The sequence below is a fragment of the Zootoca vivipara genome, chromosome 4 (genome assembly GCF_965207765.1).
Source record: "Zootoca vivipara chromosome 4, rZooViv2.hap1.1, whole genome shotgun sequence".
NCBI lineage: Eukaryota > Metazoa > Chordata > Lepidosauria > Squamata > Lacertidae > Zootoca > Zootoca vivipara.
The window spans coordinates 95,343,250-95,366,846 of record NC_142587.1 but is presented as its reverse complement, the minus strand read 5'-3'; the positions used below and the strand labels follow the sequence as shown (position 1 = coordinate 95,366,846).

General features: G+C 46.6%; 1 protein-coding gene across 2 annotated transcripts in view; it reads left to right on the top strand.

The window, feature by feature from the left end:
* Nucleotides 1–23,597, top strand: part of MYO7A (myosin VIIA) — a 158,204-nt gene that overhangs the window by 7,921 nt on the left and 126,686 nt on the right. For both annotated transcript variants that reach the window (XM_060273921.2, XM_088668456.1), the window contains exon 2: nt 13,476–13,533. In XM_060273921.2, coding sequence (XP_060129904.1) covers nt 13,516–13,533 — 18 coding nt within the window. In that variant the 5' untranslated portion in view covers nt 13,476–13,515. The remainder of the gene's footprint in view (nt 1–13,475; nt 13,534–23,597) is intronic.

Here is a 23,597-nt window from a genome sequence, read left to right as displayed (position 1 = left end):
TGGTGAACGACTGTATAGCTATAGCTTAGGGCCCCACTCTCTTGGCCCCCCCCAAAAAAAACTAAAGGAAAAAAAATCTGGATGTACATTTCTAAAATATAAGATAAAAAAACAAATAGAATAAAACCTACATACAGCAACATTGTTTTGTGTTGTGTAGGCTCCTATGATGTAAGTCAGGCATCCCCAAACTTTGGCCCTCCAGATGTTTTGGCCTACAACTCCCATGATCCCTAGCTAACAGGACCAGTGGTTGGGGAAGATGGGAATTGTAGTCCAAAACATCTGGAGGGCCGAAGTTTGGGGATGCCTGATGTAAGTCATGGGCCCCGCCTGCTAGCCTGCTCCCTAAAATATCACTGCTTTGCTCCTTTCTATGTACAGTGGTACCTCTACTTATGAATTTAATGCGTTCTGAACACACATTTGTAAGTCGAAAAAATTAGTAAGTCAAATCCCAAAGGAATGCATTGGGAGAAAAAAAATTGTAAGTAGAAGCAACCCTATCTAAAAATTCGTAAGTAGAAAAAATCCTATCTGAACCGCATCCAAGATGGCGGACGGAGCTCCATTTGTAAGTAGAAACATTCGTAAGTAGAGGTACCACTGTATAGGGTGCCTACATTCTGCATGGACTGGTTGCATGGCAACCTGTGCGAATGGCTTTAGTTACCTATTAAAAGGTAAAGGGACCCCTGACCGTTACGTCCAGTTGCGGACGACTCTGGGGTTGCGGCGCTCATCTCGCTTTATTGGCCGAGGGAGCCGGCGTACAGCTTCCAGGCCGTGTGGCCAGCATGACAAAGCCGCTTCTGGTTAACCAGAGCAGCGCACGGAAACGCCGCTTACCTTCCCGCCAGAGTGGTACCTATTTATCTACTTGCACTTTGTGCTTTCGAACTGCTAGGTTGGCAGGAACAGGGACCAAGCAATGGGAGTTCACCCCATTTCGGGGATTCGAACCGCCGTCCTGATCGGCAACTCCTAGGCTCTGTGGTTTAACCCACAGAATAGGTAACCCTTAGTTACCTATTAGATACCTATTAGGTCCATAAATTACCATAGAGCATATATTCAACACAAAAACCAGTGACCATTTGTTGTTGACAAAGGACACCTGGACATATAATGGGCCCCATTACTTTCAGTAGCATAGGATCTCATCAAACCTAAATCCGGCCTTGACCGTGGTAGTGGTGAGGGTGGGGGCTGAAGATTTGGCTGCCCCAAAATGTGGATGCAAATGGCTCAGTGGGTCAGTATGTTTGGCTCTGAACCAGAAGGTAGGTAGTTCGAGCCCACCCAAGGACGGCTGTGGGGCAGGATTACTGCACTGCAGAGAGTTGGGTTAGATGACTTTCAGGGTCCCTTCCAACTCTATTTATTTTATTTGTTTATTTATTGAATTCATATACCGCCCTATACCCGGGGTGGGTGGGTCTCAGGGCGGTTCACAGAATAAAACCAAGATCACATAACACCGGTCCTAAGAGACCTACATTGGCTCCCAGTATGTTTCCGAGCACAATTCAAAGTGTTGGTGCTGACCTTTAAAGCCCTAAACGGCCTCGGTCCTGTATACCTGCGTCTCCAGCCCCATCGTTTATCCCGGACACTGAGATCCAGCGCCGAGGGCCTTCTGGAGCTTCCCTCATTGCGAGAAGCAAAGCTACAGGGAACCAGGCAGAGGGCCTTTTCGGTAGTGGCGCCCGCCCTGTGGAACGCCCTCCCATCGGAGGTCAAGGAGATGAACAACTACCTGACATTTCGAAAACACCTAAAGGCAGCCCTGTTTAGGGAAGTTTTTAATCTGTGATATTTTAATGTATTTTAATCTTTGTTGGAAGCCGCCCAGAGTGGTGAGGGAAACCCAGCCAGATGGGCGGGGTATAAATAAATAATAATAATAATAAAACCACAAAATACCTAGTAAACATAAAAACAACAACCCAATAACTCCCCTCCCTTAAAAAGGCACATTCTAAAAGGATGTTGGATGTCAATAAGATCAACTAAAGGCCTGGTTAAAAAGGAATGTTTTTGCCTGGTGCCTAAAGGTGTGTAATGAAGGCACCAGGTGAACTTTCCTGGGGAGAGCATTCCACAGACAGGGAGCCACTGCAGAGAAGGCCCCGTTCTCATGTTGCCACCCTCCAGACCTCTCATGGAGGAGGCACATGAAGGAGGGCCTTCGAAGATGATCTCAGGGTCTGGGTAGGTTCGTATGAAAAGAGGCTGTCCTTGAGGTATTGCGGTCCAGAGCCGTTTAAGACTTTATAGGTCAAAACTCTACAGTTCTACAGTTCTCTGATTCTATATCAGACAAGATTTGCCGTACACAGGTCAACCTCCCCTGGAGAGGTGGGTGAGAGGCTTCTGAAGTCCCTAGCTGGGAGTTCCTTAGGCTTCCGGTTCCAGGAATTGAAGGGGCCATAGAGTTTCTGCACCTGTCAACGTGCACTTTGTTCTGCAAATAGACACAGTGCCCTGCAAACAATCTCAGAAGAATGTGGCTTATTTAGGTCACAGGCACAGCATTCCCAGCCCTACGGAGAGCTCCACAGTAGAGAGACTTCCTGCTGGAAGATTGGGCGAAACTCTGGGGTTTGCGCAGAGCAAGGGACTTCCAGATTCCCAGACTATCCCTGTATCTCGGACCAGCTCCATCTGGTACGCAAGCTGAGACCCTACCTGCACGCAGACTGTCTTGCTAGAGTGGTGCATGCCCTGGTTATCTCCCGCTCAGACTACTGCAATGTGCTCTCCGTGGGGCTACCTTTGAAAGTGACCCAGAAACTACAACTAATCCAGAATGCGGCAGCTAGACTGGTGACTGGTAGCGGCTGCCGAGACCATATAACACCGGTCCTGAAAGACCTACATTGGTTCCCAGTACGTTTCCGAGCACAATTCAAAGTGTTGGTGCTGACCTTTAAAGCCCTAAATGGCCTCAGTCCAGTATACGTGAAGGAACGTCTCCACCCCCATCATTCAGCCTGGACACTGAGGTCCAGCTCCAAGGGCCTTCTAGCGGTTCCCTCCCTGCGAGAAGTGAGGTTACAGGGAACCAGGCAGAGGACTTTCTCGGTTGTGGCACCCGCCCTGTGGAACGCCCTCCCTTCTGATGTCAAGGAAATAAACAACTATTTGACTTTTAGAAAACATCTGAAGGCAGCCCTGTTTAGGGAGGTTTTTAATGTTTGATGTTTTATTGTGTTTATTGTGTTAATATTCTGTTGGAAGCCGCCCAGTGTGGCTGGGGAGGCCTGGCCAGATGGTCGGGGTATAAGTAATAAGTTGTTGTTGTTGTTGTTGTTGTTGTTGTTGTTGTTGTTGTTGTTGTTGTTGTTGTTGTTGTTGTTGTTGTTGTTGTTACCTCTATACTGACCTCCCTGTCCTTTAAAGTTTAGAATCGTAGAGTTGGAAGAGACCACAAGGGCCATCCAGTCCAACCCCCTGCCAAGCAGGAAACACCATCAAAGCATTCTTGACATATGCCTGTCAAGCCTCTGCTTAAAGACCTCCAAAGAAGGAGACTCCACCACACTCCTTGGTAGCAAATTCCACTGCCGAACAGCTCTTACTGTCAGGAAGTTCTTCTTAATGTTTAGGTGGAATCTTCTTTCTTGTAGTTTGAATCCATTGCTCCGTGTCCGCTTCTCTGGAGCAGCTACAACTCCCTAGCTAACAGTACCAGTGGTCAGGGATGATGGGAATTGTAGTCCAAAACATCTGGAGGGCCAAAGGTTGGGGGTGCCTGGTTTAGACTGATATGTCTTAGGTTGCATCCTGTTCACAGAGTCCTCTTCACACTTCCCTCAACACTTAACACTGCGTGTGCTTCTGGGGGAAGCCTCAGGAGAGGGTTGCCTCAGTCAGCGCTGTCTTAAGCATATCCGGCGCCATGGCACAAAGCTCCCTCCGGCACACCCCTCCCCCGTTTCCCAGAGGTTTTTTTAGGGAGGTTGGTGCTGCCGGCGAGGCTAGAGGAGGTGTGCAGTGGCGTGGTATGGTGGAGGCAGCAGGCTGATGCCGGTAGGCACTGTGTCCAGCCTCTGCCTCTTCCCTGGCGCCCTCCAGAACTTGGCGCCCTGGCGCCCCGTGCCGCTAGCCTCTATGGGTAAGATGCCCCTGGCCTCAATATATAATCCTCTTGGCTTTATCTGAAGTGCAGGCCGCTGGAGAGGCTGCAGGGTGCAGACCACAGGTGAGGCAGTTTGTAGAATGAAGGAAAAGACACTCCCAAGCACCCCTTGGCCAGCTTAAAAGTAAGGTACGTGCATCAAAACTCTGCACTCCACCCACTAGTATTTCGTTGGCATTTCCTCCCCCCCCCCGAATGAATTTTCAAGAGCAATTCCTATTTCTCATGAATTGATGGAGCACGGTAGGAGAATTTTCCAGCATGGCAACAGGAAACCGAAATATATATATACCCCTAGCCAGCAAATATTTTTTAATCGAAATCTCTTTCGAAATGGTGTGCGTGCAAAAGAAGGAGCAGATTTATAAGTTCAGCAAAATCGACTGGTAGATCCTCTCCTGGATTGTACCACTTCAGACGGCACATGGGGGCGGACGGCGGACGGCAGACTGCAGATCAGAAACCTCCCTGTGGGTAGAAAAGGAGAGGGTGGAAGGTCAGAGAAAAAAGTGTTGGTCTAGACGTCTTCTGAATTTGTTCATTTCCTACATCCTCTTTTTTTAAGGGAGACATTTCCTCTGCAAAAGTGGCTGCCCTGAGGATGATATTACATTGTTGGGGGCTCATTTGGACTGATCTTCTGGATAAGCCTTTTTTTCCGATAGAGCCCTTCTAGGCCCAAACTGCAAGGGATCTGAATCCTGTAGCATCTGCTACCAGGCTTTCCTCATGCTGAAACGATTAAACCCGTTTGTGTTGCTAAATGATCTCCTCTCTGATTCAGATGGCTGCAGACACAATAGCCTGCAGACAAAAGGAAATCACCTGCCCTGTCCCTTTGCGGCCAACCTGTATCGAATTCCTTGGCAACCTTACAAAACTGGCTAGACAAAAAAAGCCAAAAGCAAGAGGAGAAGGCCACACTATTCACGCTTCCCCCACTTTCTCTCCGGCATATTGTTCTGAGGTTCAGAAGTAAGGGACTAATTCATTGTGCTTTCTCTGAGAGGGTTGAAAAATTGATGTGTGTTTCCTGATGGGTCTCGTCAGAACCCCCATGAAACATTGATAACATACCTGTCCATGTGTCGTAGGTGGCACAAAACCAGGAAGACTTGCAAATACTCTAGAGCAGGCATCCCCAAACTTCGGCCCTCCAGATGTTTTGGACTACAATTCCCATCTTCCCCGACCACTAGTCCTCTTAGCTAGGGATCATGGGAGTTGTAGGCCAAAACATCTGGAGGGCCGCAGTTTGGGGATGCCTGCTCTAGAGGATAAGTTAAGCATTCAAAACGATCTTAATAAACAAGAGCAGAAAGCAGAGAGCAACAGGATAGGATTCCACATGGAGCAATGAAACACACTGGGCTGGATCCAGACCATAGCTGCCAAGTTCTCCCTTTTTTAAGGGAAATTCCCTTATGCTGAATAGCCTTCCTCAAGAGATAAGGGAAAACTTGGCAGCTATGATCCAGACTGAAGCTGCGATCCTATACACACTTGACGGAGTCTTATCGAATTTCTTATGAGAAAACAAGCACAGCAATCCCTATGTATATTATTTGCTCAAAATTAAGACCCACTGGCGCTGTGGGTTAAACCACAGAGCCTAGGGCTTGCTGATCAGAAGGTCGGTGGTTCGAATCCCCGCGACAGGGTGAGCTCCCATTGCTCGGTCCCAGCTCCTGCCAACCTAGCAGTTCGAAAGCACGTCAAAGTGCAAGTAGATAAATAGATACCGCTCCGGTGGGAAGGTAAACGGCGTTTCCGTGCGCTGCTCTGGTTTGCCAGAAGCGGCTTTGTCATGCTGGCCACATGACCTGGAAGCTGTACACCAGCTCCCTCGGCCAATAAAGCGAGATGAGCCTTTACGACCCACTGTGTTCAATGGGGCTCACTTTCAGATAGGGGCGGATGGATATACTGGTATCTGTTTTCACTCTCTTCATTTCTTATGTTCCCAATCTTAAGTGTTCCTGCGCAATTTGCTATTTTTAAAAAACCCTCATTAAAATCCGTCAGCTTTTTTGCGTGAAGTTCCACTAAGGATTTGTGAAAGGGTTAACTCCCTAGCCCAGGCATCCCCAAACTTTGGCCCTCCAGATGTTTTGGCCTACATCTCCCATGATCCCTAGCTAAGAGGACCAGTGGTCAGGGATGATGGGAATTGTAGTCCAAAACATCTGGAGGGCCGAAGTTTGGGGATGCCTGCCCTAGCCTTTTCTTCTCTCAAAGATGTTCTGCAAGGCAGGGGGTACTTTGCCCAATAGGGCAGGAAAGCTCACAAATACATTATTGAATGCAGGAGTTGCTAACTTCTTCTTTTTTTATGTGTTCACCGCTCTTGCGCCTTACACAGCAGTTCGATCTGCCCTGAAAAGCTTCAGCGGCTCAAGTTGTTCTTAAAGGCACAGGAGCAGCCAGGATATTTAGTTAGTTGGCAACCGCAATAGGAAGGCAGCCTTGGGGAGGGGAGAGGGGGGGGGAACGAATCAGAAACACTCTGGTCATCAACCTGCACTTTTGTTAGCAAGTCTTGGCATTTTTCATCATAATCTCCCTTGGTTTGGCCGTCTGCTGATTTTAAATCTCATGACCAGCCAGGCTGCCAAGTAATCCACAGAGGCATTGGTACTGGATGTTAAATTCATTCATTCGTTTGCCACCAGTTGCAAGGAATTTCAAGCATGCCTCCTCAGCCTGGGTTCAACCCCTGATGGAGCCTTCCAATGAGCTTCTTAAAAAAACCGACAACAGCAGGTCCTTCAAAGCCCAACTGATTTGCACCTCACAATGTGTTGTGAATATCAGGACCTGCGGGGAATTACACCAAGTCAGGCCATTGCTCATTCCACATTTGCCGCTGGCCCTGATGCAAAGCCAAGGGAGTGGCAGTGAGGCATAGTGGTTAGAATGTCGGACTAGGACCCAGGAGACCATTGTTCAAATCCCCGCTCGGCCATGGGCCAGGCACTGCCTCTCAGCCTAACCTACCTCACAGGGTTGTTCTGTGGATTAAATGAGGAGGGGGAGGACCGTGTAGGCCACCTAGACACAAAAGCAACAAATAAATAAGTTGTGCAGGCTTGTCGCTGAATGACAAACCAGATTTAAGTGACATTTTACGGTTATGTTTTGTTGGTAGAACATGAGACTCTTAATCTCAGGGCTGTGGGTTCGAGCCCCGATTGGGTGAAAGATTCCTGCATTGCAGCGGGTTTGACTAGAGGACCCTCGTGGTCCCTTATAACTCTGTGATTCTATTTTCTTCTGCGTATTTTGGAAGCCCCTTCGTGGGATTAAAAATTGCACAAATCCACTTATTTTGTTGGTTATTGGCATCCATCAGTCTCGGGAGACAATGGAGGAGGGCGCCTTGAAGTCAAACCAATGGAGAGTTTCAGCACCCGCTGTGGCTGCAGAGACCGATAAAGGAGAGACATGTTTTGTTGCAGCTGGGGCAAATGAAGGCGTCCGGTTGTGTTGTTGCAGATACACCAGGGCATTCTTCTCTCTGCGCTTCTCCCAGTGGTCATTCCTCCTCTGGTCACTGTGTGGATGCACAACCTTGTCTCCAGGTGCTGAGATTATATATAATTGCAGATTGTATGAATTGGCCCTATTGCACACCCATGACTCTGCATTTGAAGACCCTCTTCATACCTGCAGCTTGTTCAGGTTGCATTCAACGTGTGAATGTGAGGGGAGGCTGGGACCGGGTCGCCCTGTGCTATTATAGCCCCTCACCTGGGCTGACATACAGGGCCAGATTGAGGTTAGATGGGGCCCTTTATATGTCCAGCTGTCCTTTGTCAACAACAAATGGTCGCTTTTGTGTGTGTTGAATATATGCTATATGGTAATTTTGGACCTAATAGGTATCTAAAGCCATTTGCACATCACAAAATATGTATTTTATCAAAGTAATTAACTGAAATACAATTAAGAAGAAGTATATTAATAGTGAAATACAATTAAGAAAAAGTATACAGTGGTACCTCGGTTTAAGCACACAATTGGTTCCGGAAGTCTGTACTTAACCTGAAGCATACTTAACCTGAAGCGAACTTTACCCAAAGTATGAGTATAATTGGTTCTGGAAGTCCGTACTTAACCTGAAGTGTACTTAACCTGAAGCGAACTTTCCCATTGAAAGTAATGGAAAATGGATTAATCCATTCCAGACGGGTCCACGGAGTACTCAACCTGAAGTGTACTTAGCCCTAAGTATGAGTGTAATTGATCCTGGAAGTCCGTACTTAATCTGAAGCGAACTTTCCCATTGAAACAAAATAAAACCTACCTGTAACTTTCCCATTGAAAGTAATGGAAAGTGGATTAATCCATTCCAGACGGGTCCGCGGAGTACTTAAACTCAAAGTACTCAAACCGAAGCGTACTTAAATCGAGGTATGACTGTATTGGGGGGGGGGGTACCAAGAGAGTGGGTCCCTAAGCTATAGCTTGTTTGGCTTATACATAAATCCGGCACGGTTGACATACCTGATTTGAGGCAGGTGCGATTGTAAGGAGTAAGAATGGGTTTAGTTAGGGCTGAGTGATGGCAGAATCTAAGGCACTAACTTGTGCATCTTACGCCTCCCTGCACCCATGTTTTTTCTCCCCCCCCCCCGATGCACCTTTGCTGGGAAGGTTATCCTGTTTATTCCTTATTAATTAGCATCTTTGCCCTCAGGGGTCAGCTGGAGGTTGCTAATATAGGTTACACCCGGAGGGAGAAGAGCCATCACTGAAATGCAGGCAATCGTGGTGGCACCTTTGGGTCGACGAGCAGGAATGGGGAGCTTGTTGCTGGACTCCATCTCCCATGAACCCCAGCAAGCATGACCAGGGGTCAAGGATGATGGGAGATGTAGGAGTCGTTCCTCAGGGATTTAAATGAAGGCTTAGCCAACGGGGGGGGGGGGGTTGGTTGGGATTGGAAGGTGCAGGGGTCCCGTTCTATTTTGCAGAGGGAGGAAGGGAGGGACCTTCATGGCTGAAAGAAGTGGGGTAGGACCATATACAGTACCAGGGGTGGGTCAGAGACTAAAGTGAGTTGAAGAATTGCTTACATTCCATAGATGATTTACAGGTGTTAGATGATTTGCAGATGATATTTAACTCCGAGTAGGCTTGCTAAAGGGATGCGGGTGGCGGTGTGGGTTGAACCACAGAGCCTAGGGCTTGCCGATCAGAAGGTTGGCGGTTCGAATCCCCGTGACGTGGTGAGCTCCCGTTGCTCGGTCCCTGCTTCTGCCAACCTAGCAGGTCGAAAGCACATCAAAGTGCAAGTACCGATAGATAAATAGGTACCACTCCAAGCGGGAAGGTAAACGGCGTTCCCGTGTGCTGCTCTGGTTCGCCAGAAGCGGCTTAGTCATGCTGGCCACATGACCCGGAAGCTGTACGCCGGCTCCCTCGGCCAGTAAAGCGAGATAAGCGCTGCAACCCCAGAGTCGTCTGTGACTGGACATAACGGTCAGGGGTCCCTTTACCTTTACCTTTAGGCTTGCTAAGATGTATAAGACTGAATCAGATAAGTGCTGGAGATGCAATGAGGTTGAGGGAACATTCTTTCACATGTGGTGGACCTGTAAAAGGGTATTGGGCAATGATCCACAATGAATTGAAAAAAATGTTTAAAAGTACTCCCCCCCCAAAAAAAAAACTAGAGTCCTTTTTGTTGGGGATAATTCAGACCAAAATTCCCAGGTGTCAAAAAAGGTTATTTATGTATGCCACTACTGCGGCCCATGTTTTGTTAGCCCCAAAATGGAAAACGAGCGAGGTCCCAACTAAAGAAGAATGGCAACCTAAGCCAACAGAATATACGCAGCTTGTAGACCTAACATATAGAATAAGAGAACAAGAAGAACATACGTTTAGAGAAGATCGGAAAACGTTTATTGAATATATGGGGGGAAACTGTGTGTATAGTTGAAAACGTGGGCAGCATTAAGATAAATTCAACAGTGTAAATAAGTTTTGATGGATGTAAGAATGGAATGCTGAATGGTTTAGTTTTTGTAAAATATGCAGGGATTTACGATAGGCAAAATGAACCATGGAAAGAGAGGAAGGGAAGTCACTGATATTTTAAGGATGTCTAAATTAGTATTTTAAATTGTAAAACAGAAAGTTTAATTACACACACACACACACACACACACACACACACACACACACACACGAAGCAGTGCTTACATTCTGGGCCAGTACGCACACTTCTTCTTCTTCTTCTTCTTCTTCTTCTTCTTCTTCTTCTTCTTCTTCTTCTTCTTCTTCTTCTTCTTCTTCTTCTTCTTCTTCTTCTTCTTCTTCTTCTTCTTCTTCTTCCTAGTTTTCCATTCTCATTCCAGACAAATCAGATGAATTTACAGTGGACAGGGACACATTCCAGCAGGTTGCTTTGTTCTGGGAAGGGAATGTGACCTGGTGAGAGTCTGAAGGGTGATATGAAGAGGCCCAGAGGCATTTTTATGGTGATTCCCCACTTATGGAATGCCTGTATCCCCAAGGATGTTTATTTGGTATCCAGGCCAATACTCTCACACACACACCCAATTCAGCCAGGCAGTTTAGCTGCTTTTATTGACTGCCTACCCACGTCCCCATTATTTTGCATAATTTGCTCTTCTATTTGCATGCCCTAATTTGCATAATTTATTCACGCTTTGCCAGGCAAGGGAACTCCACTGGAAATCCCTTCCGCTGCCTCTCTGGCTTCCGAGAATATAAGCACATCCTCGCAATCGCGAGAGCTAGAAGCTTGCTTGTTCTTCACATGCTAAACTTACCCTGTGGGGAAACCCCAAACTGAAAATGGCAAAGAAATATGGTGAGATGGGAAAATTGGATGGAAGCAGATGTATTGACACTGGAACAACTGATGGATGGGGAAGATGAATTTTATACTTTTGCTATTTAAGACAATAATATCATCTTTCACATGGAGCCCAATGGCAATATCTTCAGTTACAACATCTCCTACCAAGTGTGGGCTGAGAGCCCTTTCAGCTTCGGAGATACCTGAGATATTGGGGCAATTGGACCACTCATTCAAAAATAAAAAGCCAGCAATTACTTTTATAGATATCTATTAACAATACACAAGCTCAATATGCAGACAAGTAAAAGATGATTGGGATAAAGAATTTGGAACTTTCATTATTACCCAGACAGTGGGAAATGTACTAGCTTTAATACCTAAGGTGTCGTTAGATTTTAAATTAAGACAAATACAACAGAAAATAATTCTTAAAACTTTATTGGACTCCTTTACAGTTGTATAAAAAAGGGTTAGCTAAGATAAGGATGAGCTAAGAGGGTTAGCTAATGGACCCAGGTGGCGCTAACGGACCCAGGTGGCGCTGTGGTTAAACCACTGAGCCTAGGGCTTGCTGATCAGAAGGTCGGCGGTTCGAATCCCTGTGACGGGGTGAGCTCCCGTTGCTTGGTCCCAGCTCCTGCCAACCTAGCAGTTCGAAAGCACCTCAAAGAGCAAATAGATAAATAGGAACCGCTACAGCGGGAAGGTAAACAGCATTTCCATGTGCTGGTCAGGTTTGCCAGAAGTGGCTTTGTCATGCTGGCCACATGACCTGGAAGCTATACGCCGGCTCCCTCGGCCAATAATGCGAGATGAGCGTGCAACCCCAGAGTCGGTCACGACTGGACCTAATGGTCAGGGGTCCCTTTACCTTTACCTTTAAGGGTTAGCTAAGATTGAGGGCACAAGGAGAAGGCGATGACAGAGGATGAGATGGTTGGAGAGTGTTCTCGAAGCTACGAACATGAGTTTGACAAAACTGCGGGAGGCAGCGGAAGACAGGAGTGTCTGGCATGCTCTGGTCCATGGGGTCATGAAGAGTCGGACACGACTTAACGACTAAACAGCAACAAAGATAGCTCTGTGTTGGAGATGTGGCAAGGACAATGCCTCTCTGAAACACCTGTTTGTACATCTCGCATTATTGGCCGAGGGAGCCGGCGTATAGCTTCCAGGTCATGTGGCCAGCATGACAAAGCCGCTTCTGGCAAACCTGACCAGCACATGGAAATGCTGTTTACCTTCCCGCCGGAGCGGTCCCTATTTATCTATTTGCTCTTTGAGGTGCTTTCGAACTGCTAGGTTGGCAGGAGCTGGGACCAAGCAACAGGAGCTCACCTCTCTGAAACACCTGTTTGTACAGTGTTCTTTACTTAACAAGTTTTGGGGGAGAATGTGCTGGACTGTATAGCTATGACTGTGCAGAAGAAGTTAAATCTCTCAGCGGAAAATATTTTATTGAACTATATACCTGCAGTATGGAAATAAGCAACGGGGCAACGGGGAAATGGATTTTCCGTGCCCTAATGGTGGCCAAGAGATTGACATCACTGGCAATTTATGAATGGACTGCTTACAGGCGCAGGCTCTCTATGGAAAGAATACGATAGCATCTGGAATGAGTTTATACAAAATGTAGTAGGGCTATTAACATTTACATAAGCACTAGGACAATAACACTATACCATTTTATACAAGAATGTATGGGAATATAATATATTGGTTTTTTTGTTGTTGCACATTTTCACTTTTATATTTACAGATAGGTAGCCGTGTTGGTCTGAGTCGAAGCAAAATAAAAAAATTCCTTCAGTAGCACCTTAAAGACCAACTAAGTTTATATTTTGGTATGAGCTTTCGTGTGCATGCACGAAAGTGGTATGCACACGAAAGCTCATACCAAAATATAAACTTAGTTGGTCTTTAAGGTGCTACTGAAGGAATTTTTTTATTTTACTTTTATATTTGTTATTGTTGTTTTTCTCCCTCTCACTTTTCCTCCTCCTTTGTCTGTACCACTTCATTTCTTTTAACTGACATCACCTTAATAAAATATAAATATTAAAAAAAATTGCTTGTTCTTCAAAAGCACCACATTCTACGCTCGACATGCTTTTTTCCTGGAACTCTTATTAGTCCAAACCATGCAGAAAACCCTGCCATTATTTTGCCCGGTTTCTGCTGTTTTGTTTGCAGCTTGCCTCCTATACAAGAAACTCCACAGGGAGAATCCGTGCTTATCACTGCAGGGAGGCTGTGTGGATATTAACCTGGTTAGATTTCGAGGATTATCTTCTGCTGTCTAGAACGAAGAGTTCGATAGCTGTCACATTTATAGCCGTGCGTGCCGTTGTTGTCGTTTCTTACGTAGTCCGGGCCCAAGCGTGTGTGTTTGACAAAATGATGCTTCTTCACTGATCGCAATCTTGACCTCTCCAAAATGAGGGTGATAATGAACGAGTCCCTCTAATTCTCTGATTCTCCTTTCTTCCCCAGGCCCACTGGCGCTGACTGCCGATGAGTTTACGCAGGAGCCATGGTTATTCTACGGCAGGTAAGTTGCGTGCCCGCTCTCTGTTGACAGTGCTAATTTTAAGATATTGCTCCCCTGGTTTAGGAAGAAACCTTGTCAGAGATGAGGGGGTGGATACGTCCCTGGCTATTTTTATGTGGCATCCCCACCCCACCCCACCTGTTTCTGGAAGAGGGCAAGTGGACACTTTTATCTCTTGTATCTCATTGGCCTTAGTCCTTGATTGGCTTAAAGGGAATCACTGACGTGTGTTGTGTAGATTAACTAGCTAGGAAGTGTTTGGCTTCATGCAAGGGGCAGATTATATCGTTCTCAACTGGTTGGAGGGGAAACAGCTATAAGGTAACTACACAGCAGTGATTAGAGAAGATCGCGGGAACTTAATGAGACACCTTGCTGAAAAGGCAAAAAGAAAAAGGGGGGAAAGGGAAGGTGATACACCGTACACCTATGTTTTTTCCCCAGAACCGCACCTGTTCATACAGAGCTGTGAGCAGAGTGGAAGGAAATTTCCTTTCTTCTTATGTTCCTCAGATAGGGCAGGGCTTCGGGGTTTTGTTTTAAAAAAAGAATCAGTTAAGGAATAAGTAAATAAATTGTTTACAGGTTGGCTGTGCATGTTGAGTATGCTGACTTTCTCGTGGCATATAGGGATTGTCAGGTCTCTTGCCAGGGACTCGTGGAACGGCTGTAATGATGTCATTGGGAGGGGACACACGATGCCTTTGGGCTGGTTTGATTTCATAGATGCGTATATTGCTTTCTACTATAAAAAAAGTCTCTAAAGTATTTACAGTCTATATGTGCTGTGGGGGGGGGGGAGGTGTAGATACAGTATGTTTGTTGGTATCCGTCTGCCTCGAGAGACAATGGAGTGCGCCTCTGGGGGGTAAAGTCGAACCGCTGTGTTGGCGGCATCTGAGTGACCTCCCTGAGGCGCAAGCCTGGGCAGTGTGTCTGGAGGTCCTGGGCTGCCCAGATGACAAGACCCCTCTCTCGGCCTCGCTGATGTGGTCCAAAGGAAAGCAGAGCAAGACGTTTGGCACCTGCTTGGCTGCAAGAGTCGCTGGAAGGAGGCGCACAAGGCACCATCCAACTGTCTTAGGGACCCCACTCCAGATTTGTGTAGGGTTTACTCCTTAGATAACCCACAAGGCAGCAGAGGTTTAGGACCAGAGTTTCTTTCTCTTAGAAGGACTTCCTTCCCAGTTGGATGAGCTCCATCTGCCCCTTGCTTCCCTCTATAGCAGGTATCCCCAAACTGTGGCCCTCCAGATGTTTTGGCCTACAACTCCCATGATCCCTAGCTAAGAGGACCAGTGGTCAGGGATGATGGGAATTGTAGTCCAAAACATCTGGAGGGCCGAAGTTTGGGGATGCCTGCTCTACAGCATGTGTAGAAACCACCTTCTGACTGTTGGACCCACTATTGATCTCATCCACTCAATCCTCCAGAGCCTGTTTTTGCATGCTGGAAATCCATATTTATGTAGATACATATATCTCAACCGCTAGGTCATCACCTTGTCTTGGTGAATGGGCTTGCACGTTCCTATGACCCTTGTGAGCGAAGCTGTCGGGAATCTCATACAGTGGAACCTCGGTTTATGAACACCTCGGTTTACGAATTTTCGGTTCACGAACGCCGCGGACCCATCTGGAACGGATTAATTCACTTTCCATTACTTTCAGTGGGAAAGTTCACTTCAGTTTATGAACGCTTCAGTTTATGAACAGACTTCCGGAACCAATTACACCCATGCTTCGGCTTAAGTACGCTTCAGGTTGAGTACTCCGCGGACCTGTCTGGAACGGATTAATCCACTTTCCATTACTTTCCATGGGAAAGTTCGCTTCAGTTTATGAACAGACTTCCGGAACCAATTGTGTTCATAAACCGAGGTACCATTGTACTCCCAGCAGGGTCACCCAAGGCGGTAAGGTCAAAGGGAAGGAGCTAGACAAAGAATGATCCAAGAAGTCCTCAACAGCAGAACAGGCGGACGATAACAAGAGGTATGTTACAACGGCTGTGAAGGTGGATGAAGGCTGCAGCAGATAAGAATCTACCAGTCGCCGTGACTCCTCATGCCATTGGAACAGAGCCTTACTGCGAAGACTGTGCGTTGGTCGCACTGATCTACACACATGAAACAAATTCACGCACGGGCACCTTCCAAAAACCCATCCCAAACCCAAACCCCCAAAGTCCCATGGAGATCGGCAAATGGTAACAGGGGCAGGATTGTGAAATCTGGAAGCCCCTAGCCATGAACCGGAACATGGGCGGTGGATACAGATTCAGTCGCTCTGACTCAAGGAATGAGGCAGTTGCGCAGCTCGGCAGTTGTATCCATGACTCTGCTCACTCCCGAAAAGAGGGAGGGGCTAGAAAAGGTGCCCTAAACATAGTCTGCCTCCCTTTCCCCCTGACTGGATTACTGCACCCAGTGGGGTCACCACCCAGCAGTCATAAAAGAAAATGTGTTTATGGAAGGCAATCTTACTTGGCTACTAGTGATCGCCAAAGAAGAAGAAAAGATACAGATACGTTTTTGCATAAAATTCATTTATGAAATGCTTCCCATGAGGTACCCTGAAGTAATTAACAACAGGATAACGTTATGAAAACAGTTAAAACAACTGCATTTTTTTTAAAAAAACAAATTTAAAAAGCAATAATAAAAAACGCCACATACGTGAAACCAATTCGAATCCGAGATACCAAGATTTAAGAAGATTTAAGAAGGCTTGTCAAAACACAATAAACCCAACACAACATCACAGAACAATCACAACTGTTCTGTTTGAGTTATTGGACGGAGTAACATATATATATGTTTTTGCAAAAAAAATAATCCATACATTCTTTAACATTCATTCATATCTTATACAATTCTGGATCCACATGTCCACAGTGGGGACATAGGTTTCCGGGCGGGAGTTGATCACGGTGTGGATTTGCCAATCGTGCCTTCCTCTTAGCATGTTTCTCCCTTTCGTCCTGCGTTTGAGTGTCTTCAAAGCCCATGACACCTTTGGTAAAGGCTGTTCTCCAACTGGAGCTCACGCAGGCCAGTGTTTCCCAGTTGTCAGTGTTTATACTACATTTTTTTTATATAGATTTGTCTTGAGAGAGTCTTTAAACCTCTTTTGTTGACCCCCAGCATTACGCTTTCCATTTTTAACTTTGGAATAGAGTAGTTGCTTTGGAAGATGATAAGCAGGCATCTGAACAAAATGACTAGTCCAAAGAAGTTGATGTTGAAGAATCATCACTTCGACACGGGTGATCTTTGCTTCTTCCAGTACACGGGCATTAGTTCGCCTGTCTTCTCAAGTGATGTGTAAAATTATTCGGAAACACTGCGTTGATGGAATCTTTCGAGGAGTTGGAGATGGCGTTTATAAGTGGTCCATGTTTCACAAGCGTACAGTAAGGTTGGTAGTACAATAGCTTTCTAAACAAGCATTTTGGTTTCCCTGCGAATGTCCCGGTCCTCAAACGCTCTGAACTTCAGTCAGGAGAAAGCCGCACTCGCGGAGCTCAGGCAATGCTGGATTTCGGCATCAATGTCGGCCCTTGTGAAAAGATAAGGCATTTGACCACCGAGTGCTTTTGGATGAGTGAGGGGCATGAAGCAAAGCAACAATTACTGCTGGCCTCCCAGACATCATCACCACGGGTGTGAGCTCTCCCTCATAAATCACACACTCCGCAAGCTGTTGTCCATTCTTGTCTTGTACAGGATTGATGTCCAAACCTGGAAGCTTCTCTGGACGGCAGTAAACAGGGCCACAAACGGTGCTGTGAGTGCCTGCCGGATGGTCCATTTGCATATAGATTGAAATGTGAATCACTGGGGCCTACTCATTAGCTGGAGAGATTGAGGCGTTTGGCATTTTTAACGGCACCCTCTGTCAGGATCCTGGCCATCAAATGGATTTACGAGGCAATTAATGCCTCCACAGTGGGTGCAATGGGGCAATGAAGATTCAGGTGGTGGGGAAAGGTGGGTGTCTTGCATATCCTCCAACATTTCTCTGATGAAAATACGGACGTCCCATTCCATAGTGATAATTTTACTATTTATACCCCACACATCTGATTGGGTTGCCCCAGCCACTCTGGGCAGCTTCCAACATATATAAAAAACATAATAAAACATTAAACATAAAAAAACCTTCCCTATACAGGATTGCCTTCAGATGGCTCATGGGTTGGATAACTCCATACCCTCCAACATTTCTCTGATGAAAATAAGGACATGCTAAGTGCGACCTTCTGGAATGGCTTCTCTAAATAGGGACACTTGGAGGGTCTGGTCTTGAGTGGTCAATGGGTGTGGGGAGGTTCCTGCTGCAGCTTTGAAGGTTTCATGAAACGTATAAACCCAAGGCATTGTGCCGCCCGACAAGGGCGTACCCACCACGGGGCAAGTTAGGGCAGCTGCCCTACTCTAGAAGCAGGGCTGGTGGGCAGAGGCGGAGCACAGCCCGGCGGAGCGCGAGTTCGCCATTCCCGCCGCGCCGCACCCTCCCTCCAGCTCCCCGGCGCGCCCTCAGGCAAGGCCAAGCGCGGCGGGGAACCAGGGAGCGCGGCGCGGTGGGCGGGAACGCTGAACTCGCGCTCCGCTGGGCTGGGCTCCGCCTCCGCCCACCAGCCCTGCTTCTAGAGAGGGTCACAGCCCGGCGGAGCGCGAGTTCGCCGTTCCCGCCCACTTTGTGGCCCCTCCCCTTCCGTGCCTTGGCCCCTCCCCTTGCCCCCCCCCTAGTTTTGATCCTGGGTACGCCCATGCCGCCCGAGGCAAACAAGATGGTGCTTCCTTCCTAATCCATGTACAGAACCCACTGTAAGTAGTAGCTAAATCTCCACTAATTGTGGCAAAGTGACTTCTTTATCAATGCATTCAGTATCAATTAGTACATAGCAAAATAAAAAAATTCCTTCAGTAGCACCTTAAAGACCAACTAAGTTTTTATTTTGGTATGAGCTTTCTTCAGATTAGTGTGCATGCACACGAAAGCTCATACCCAAATAAAAACTTAGTTGGTCTTTAAGGTGCTACTGAAGGAATTTTTTATTTTGCTTCGACTCAGACCAACACGGCTACCTACCTGTAATTAGTACATACATATTGTTACGTATTCAGTGGTCTGTGTTTGCCTGATCTTGAGTCTGGACTAAGGATTTTGAGCCCCTGCGTTCTGATTCGATACATGATATCCAATCATAGAACACTTCAGGATTTGGGCCTCTGCCATTGGCCCTTAAACTCTGATTCATGATTCGCAGCTTGGAAGTTTAGACAGCCAATCACGTTGGGGTGGGAGTGGCCCAGGCCTGGTGGTCTGCATTTGGCTTGAGATTCCCTATCCTTGGACTAGATCGTATTGGCTCTCTGTACTATGCCTAACATTCCCAACACCACCACACAATTTGGGGCATCCGGTGGGCGCCCAAACATGTCTGGTGGGCCACACTCATCTTAGTGGATCACTACTAAAGATGCACAAACTGGTCCATTTTGGTTCTCTCTCATTCTTCCAAACTTAAATCCTGTTTCCCACATTCCTGCAGATTTTTCTTTTTTAATTCCTCTTGAAAGTTCGTTAGCATTCCAGTGTGAATTTCTCCTAATATGCACATTTTAATAATAATAATAATTTATTATTTATACCCCGCCCATCTGGCCGGGTTCCCCCAGCCACTCTGGGCGGCTTCCAACAAAACAGAAATTCTAAAATACAGAAATCCATCAAACATTAAAATACAGAAATCCATCAAACATTAAAATACAGAAATCCATCAAACATTAAAATACAGAAATCCATCAAACATTAAAAGCTTCCCTAAACAGGGCTGCCTTGAGATGCCTTCTAAAGGTCTGGTAATTGTTGTTCTCTTTGACCTCTAGTGGGAGGGCATTCCACAGGGTGGGTGCCACTACCGAGAAGGTCCTCTGCCTGGTTCCCTGTAACTTGGCTTCTCGTAATGAGGGAACCGCCAGAAGGCCCTCGGAGCTGGACCTCAGTGTCCGGGCAGAACGATGGGGGTGGAGACGCTCCTTCAGGTATACCGGACCGAGGCCGTTTAGGGCTTTAAAGGTCAACACCAACACTTTGAATTGTGCTCAGAAACGTACTAGGAGCCAATGTAGGTCTTTCAGGACCGGTGTTATGTGGTCTCGGCGGCCGCTCCCAGTCACCAGTCTAGCGGCTGCATTCCATGCACGTTTGATTAAACTGCATATTCTAAAAAGAAATTCCTCCCACTACAAGGCATTTCTGTTTGCTACTTTCACTAATCACTATGCTATTATGCACCGTTCCTCCTAATACCATGCGTTTTGTGCAAATCGCTTGGTTGGAGAATGGCCTCCCAGAAAAATTCAGTGGAGTATGAATTTTGAAGGATGGTTGGGGTTTGGTTTTTTGGTCTGATTTGCAATTGAGGTGCGAATCAGCGACTTCCTCATTAAAATGCAAACAAGATCTGAGTTATCCCAGCATCTCAAAGTGCCCGCCACCCCCCTCCTCCTGCCAATTTCACCAGCACAGAACGGAGAGTTTTTCTTCTCCCAGCCGAGTGGCCTCTTTTGTGCAGCCAGGCCAAATGGAATGTGAATGATTGATGGCCGTTTGCCAAGGAAGAGGGGCAGGCCCATTTTACTGCCTGTGCCACCCACCACCGAAGCCTTTCTCTGGGTCACAGGCTGCAGTTTCACGACCCACAAATCACTCCCTGGAAGGCAGCTTCCACGCAGATTTATTGCAAGGGGGAGGTGGCTCATTTTGCAGCAAAGCAGGCGACTGTTCTTATCTGACCATAATATCATCTGCCAGGAGATGCTGTCGGTTATGTTGACATTCTCCACGTCCTTCCTTCAGCGGTGCTGGCTTGGTGCCAGGGGAGGAGCTGTAGAACGAGAACCACTGTGCGTATTTTGCCAAAATAATGTCATCGTGAATCTATACATGCTCAACTGTTGTCTGACAATATTGGGGGGGGGAGGCTTTCGCACCCCGGGGGCTACACTTATTGATTTATTTATTATTAAATTTAAAGACATAAGAAGAGCACTTTGTAGACCATCATCCTGTTATCACAATGGCCAACCAGATAATGGACAAATTCCAGACCCTCCAAGTGTCCCTGTTTTACAGAAGCCACCTCAGTTTCTGGTTTGATCCCAGAATGTCCCACTTTTCTTTATTTTCATCGGAGAGATGTTGGATGGTATGGAGTTATCCAACCCCCAAGCCAAGGAGATAAGTAAATATGCTTTTACTGAAGGCAGCCCTGGTATAGGGAAGGGTTTTTTTAAAAAAAATGTTTAATGTTTAATTATGTTTTTATATATGTTGGAAGCTGCCCAGAGTGGATGGGGCAATCCAGTCGGATGGGTGGGGTAAAATTAAATTATTATTATTAAATAGGGCGGCCTATTTTCATCAGAGGAATGTTGGAAGGTATGCTTTTTTATGGGATCTGGAGCCGAATTTAGCGAGTGTGCCAGCCATCATTGATTGACTCATCAGGAGAGTGTGCAAAAATGCTGATACCGTATATTACGGCGTATAAAACGACTGGGCGTATAAGACGACCCCCAACTTTCCAGTTAAAATATAGAGTTTGGGATATACTCGCCGTATAAGAAATAAGACCCGGCGTATAAGACGACCCCCCGACTTTTGAGAAGATTTTCCTGGGTTAAAAAGTAGTCTTATACGCAGGACTATACAGTATTTACGTATGACACCCACTTTTTCATCTTCATCCTTAATATAATAACGTAACCTGTTGTTGGTCAACATTGAAACACAGGATGAACACAATGATTTGCTTAGCAGTATGCATAGAATGCGGGTGGCTCTGTGGGTTAAATCACAGAGCCTAGGGCTTGCCAATCAGAAGGTTGGCGGTTCAAATCCCCGCGACAGGGTGAGCTCCCGTTGCTCGGTCCCTGCTCCTGCCAACCTAGCAGTTTGAAAGCACGTCAAAGTGCAAGTAGATAAATAGGTACCGCTCCAGCGGGAAGGTAAACGGTGTTTCTGTGTGCTGCTCTGATTCGCCAGAAGCGGCTTAGTCATGCTGGCTGCATGACCTGGAAGCTGTACGCTGGCCCCCTCGGCCAATAACGCGAGATGAGTGCTGCAACCCCAGAGTCAGTCACGAATGGACCGAATGGTCAGGGGTCCCTTTACCTTTACTATGCATAGAACCACATGAGTAAGCAGTTGTTGAAACTACGTAGTTCAACAAATGGTGAGTGGGATCTTTGCCCACTTCCCTGAATTTCTGAAGTGTGTGTGTGTGTGTGTGTGTGTGTGTGTGTGTGTGTGTGTGTGTAGGGAAATATGCCTCCATCTGGCCGTTGTCTTCAACGACGGGCAGCACAGTTCTGAAATTTCAACTAATACCAGGAGAGTGTGCTGGAAGGCAAGAGATCAGATTCTCCCTTTCTCCTGCTGGAAGAGGAAACAAAGAGCAGAAAGATGTGATAACTTTTATTTCACGAGATATGACTCTTGCTAAAAGCAATCTCTATGCCCCAACATGGCACAAATGAATCCAGAAACATTTTTGGAACACCAATATTTTTCACAGGTCAAGGGTCAATTCCCCTACCATGGCTGAAGGATCGACTCCATCTATCGCGTGCTGTATTCTTTGGTGTCTATGGTGGACAGCTCAGTGATCATAGAATCATAGAATCATAGAGTTGGAAGAGACCACGAGGGCCATCCAGTCCAACCCCCTGCCAAGCAGGAAACACCATCAAAGCATTCTTGACATATGCCTGTCAAGCCTCTGCTTAAAGACCTCCAAAGAAGGAGACTCCACCACACTCCTTGGCAGCAAATTCCACTGCCGAACAGCTCTTACTGTCAGGAAGTTCTTCCTAATGTTTAGGTGGAATCTTCTTTCTTGTAGTTTGAATCCATTGCTCCGTGTCCGCTTCTCTGGAGCAGCAGAAAACAATCTTTCTCCCTCCTCCATATGACATCCTTTCATATATTTGAACATGGCTATCATATCATATCATGATGATGATGATGATGATGATATATTTATACCCCACCCATCTGTCTGGGTTTCCCCTGGCACACTGGGTGGCTCCCAACAATATTAGAAACATGATAAAACATCAAACGTTAAAAGCTTCCCTAAACAGGGCTGCCTTCAGATGTCTTCTAAAAGTCAGATAGTTGTTTGTTTCCTTGACATCGGATGGGAGGGCGCTCCAAAGGGTGGGCGCCACTACCAAGAAGGCCCTCTGCCTGGTAGCTGCGAAAAAGAGAATTCCATGTTAAGGACCATCAAGGGAAGGATTGAAAATAAAACTGTCAAGTAAGACAAATTTGTAGTGTACAGTTTGGGTTGCTGCATCTCATAAAGGATGTTGCAGGAAAAGGTGCAGAAAAGGGCAATGAAAACGATCAAAGGGCTGGAGCAACTTCCCTGCAAGGAAACGTTTGGAGCTGTTAATTTGGAAAAGGAGGCAGACAAAACAGAGGTCCCAGGAACCAGGGGCTGAGGAACCTTCCTGACTCTGCAGACCAGATTCTTATCAGGATCTGCCTCGCAGGCCAATTTTGAAAGGTGGGTAGCACCTTTCCAAATCCTTTTCACTCTGATCTTAAAGGCGGAAGGGAGAAGGCTGGCCAAAGTCTCTGTGAGGCTTCCCCCTTTTAAGATTGAATCCTAGAAGGGACCCAAGGGTAATCTAGTCCAACCCCCGGCAATGCAGGAATCTCAGCTAAAGCATCCATGACAGATGGCCATCCAACTTCTGCTTGGAAACCTCCAAGGAAGGAGAGCCCACAACCTCGCAAGGGAGACCATTCCACTGTCGAACAGCTCTGACTGTTTTTCCTTATGTCTAGTCGGAATTTCCTTTCCTGAAACTTGAGGCCCTGGGTTCAAGTCCTACCTTCCAGAGCAGGAGAAAACAAGCTTGCCCCATCCTCCATGTGACATCCCTTCAGATATTTGAAGACGGCTACCATATTTCCTCTCAAAATAAAAAAAATCCTTCCAGTAGCACCTTAGAGACCAACTAAGTTTGTTATTGGTATGA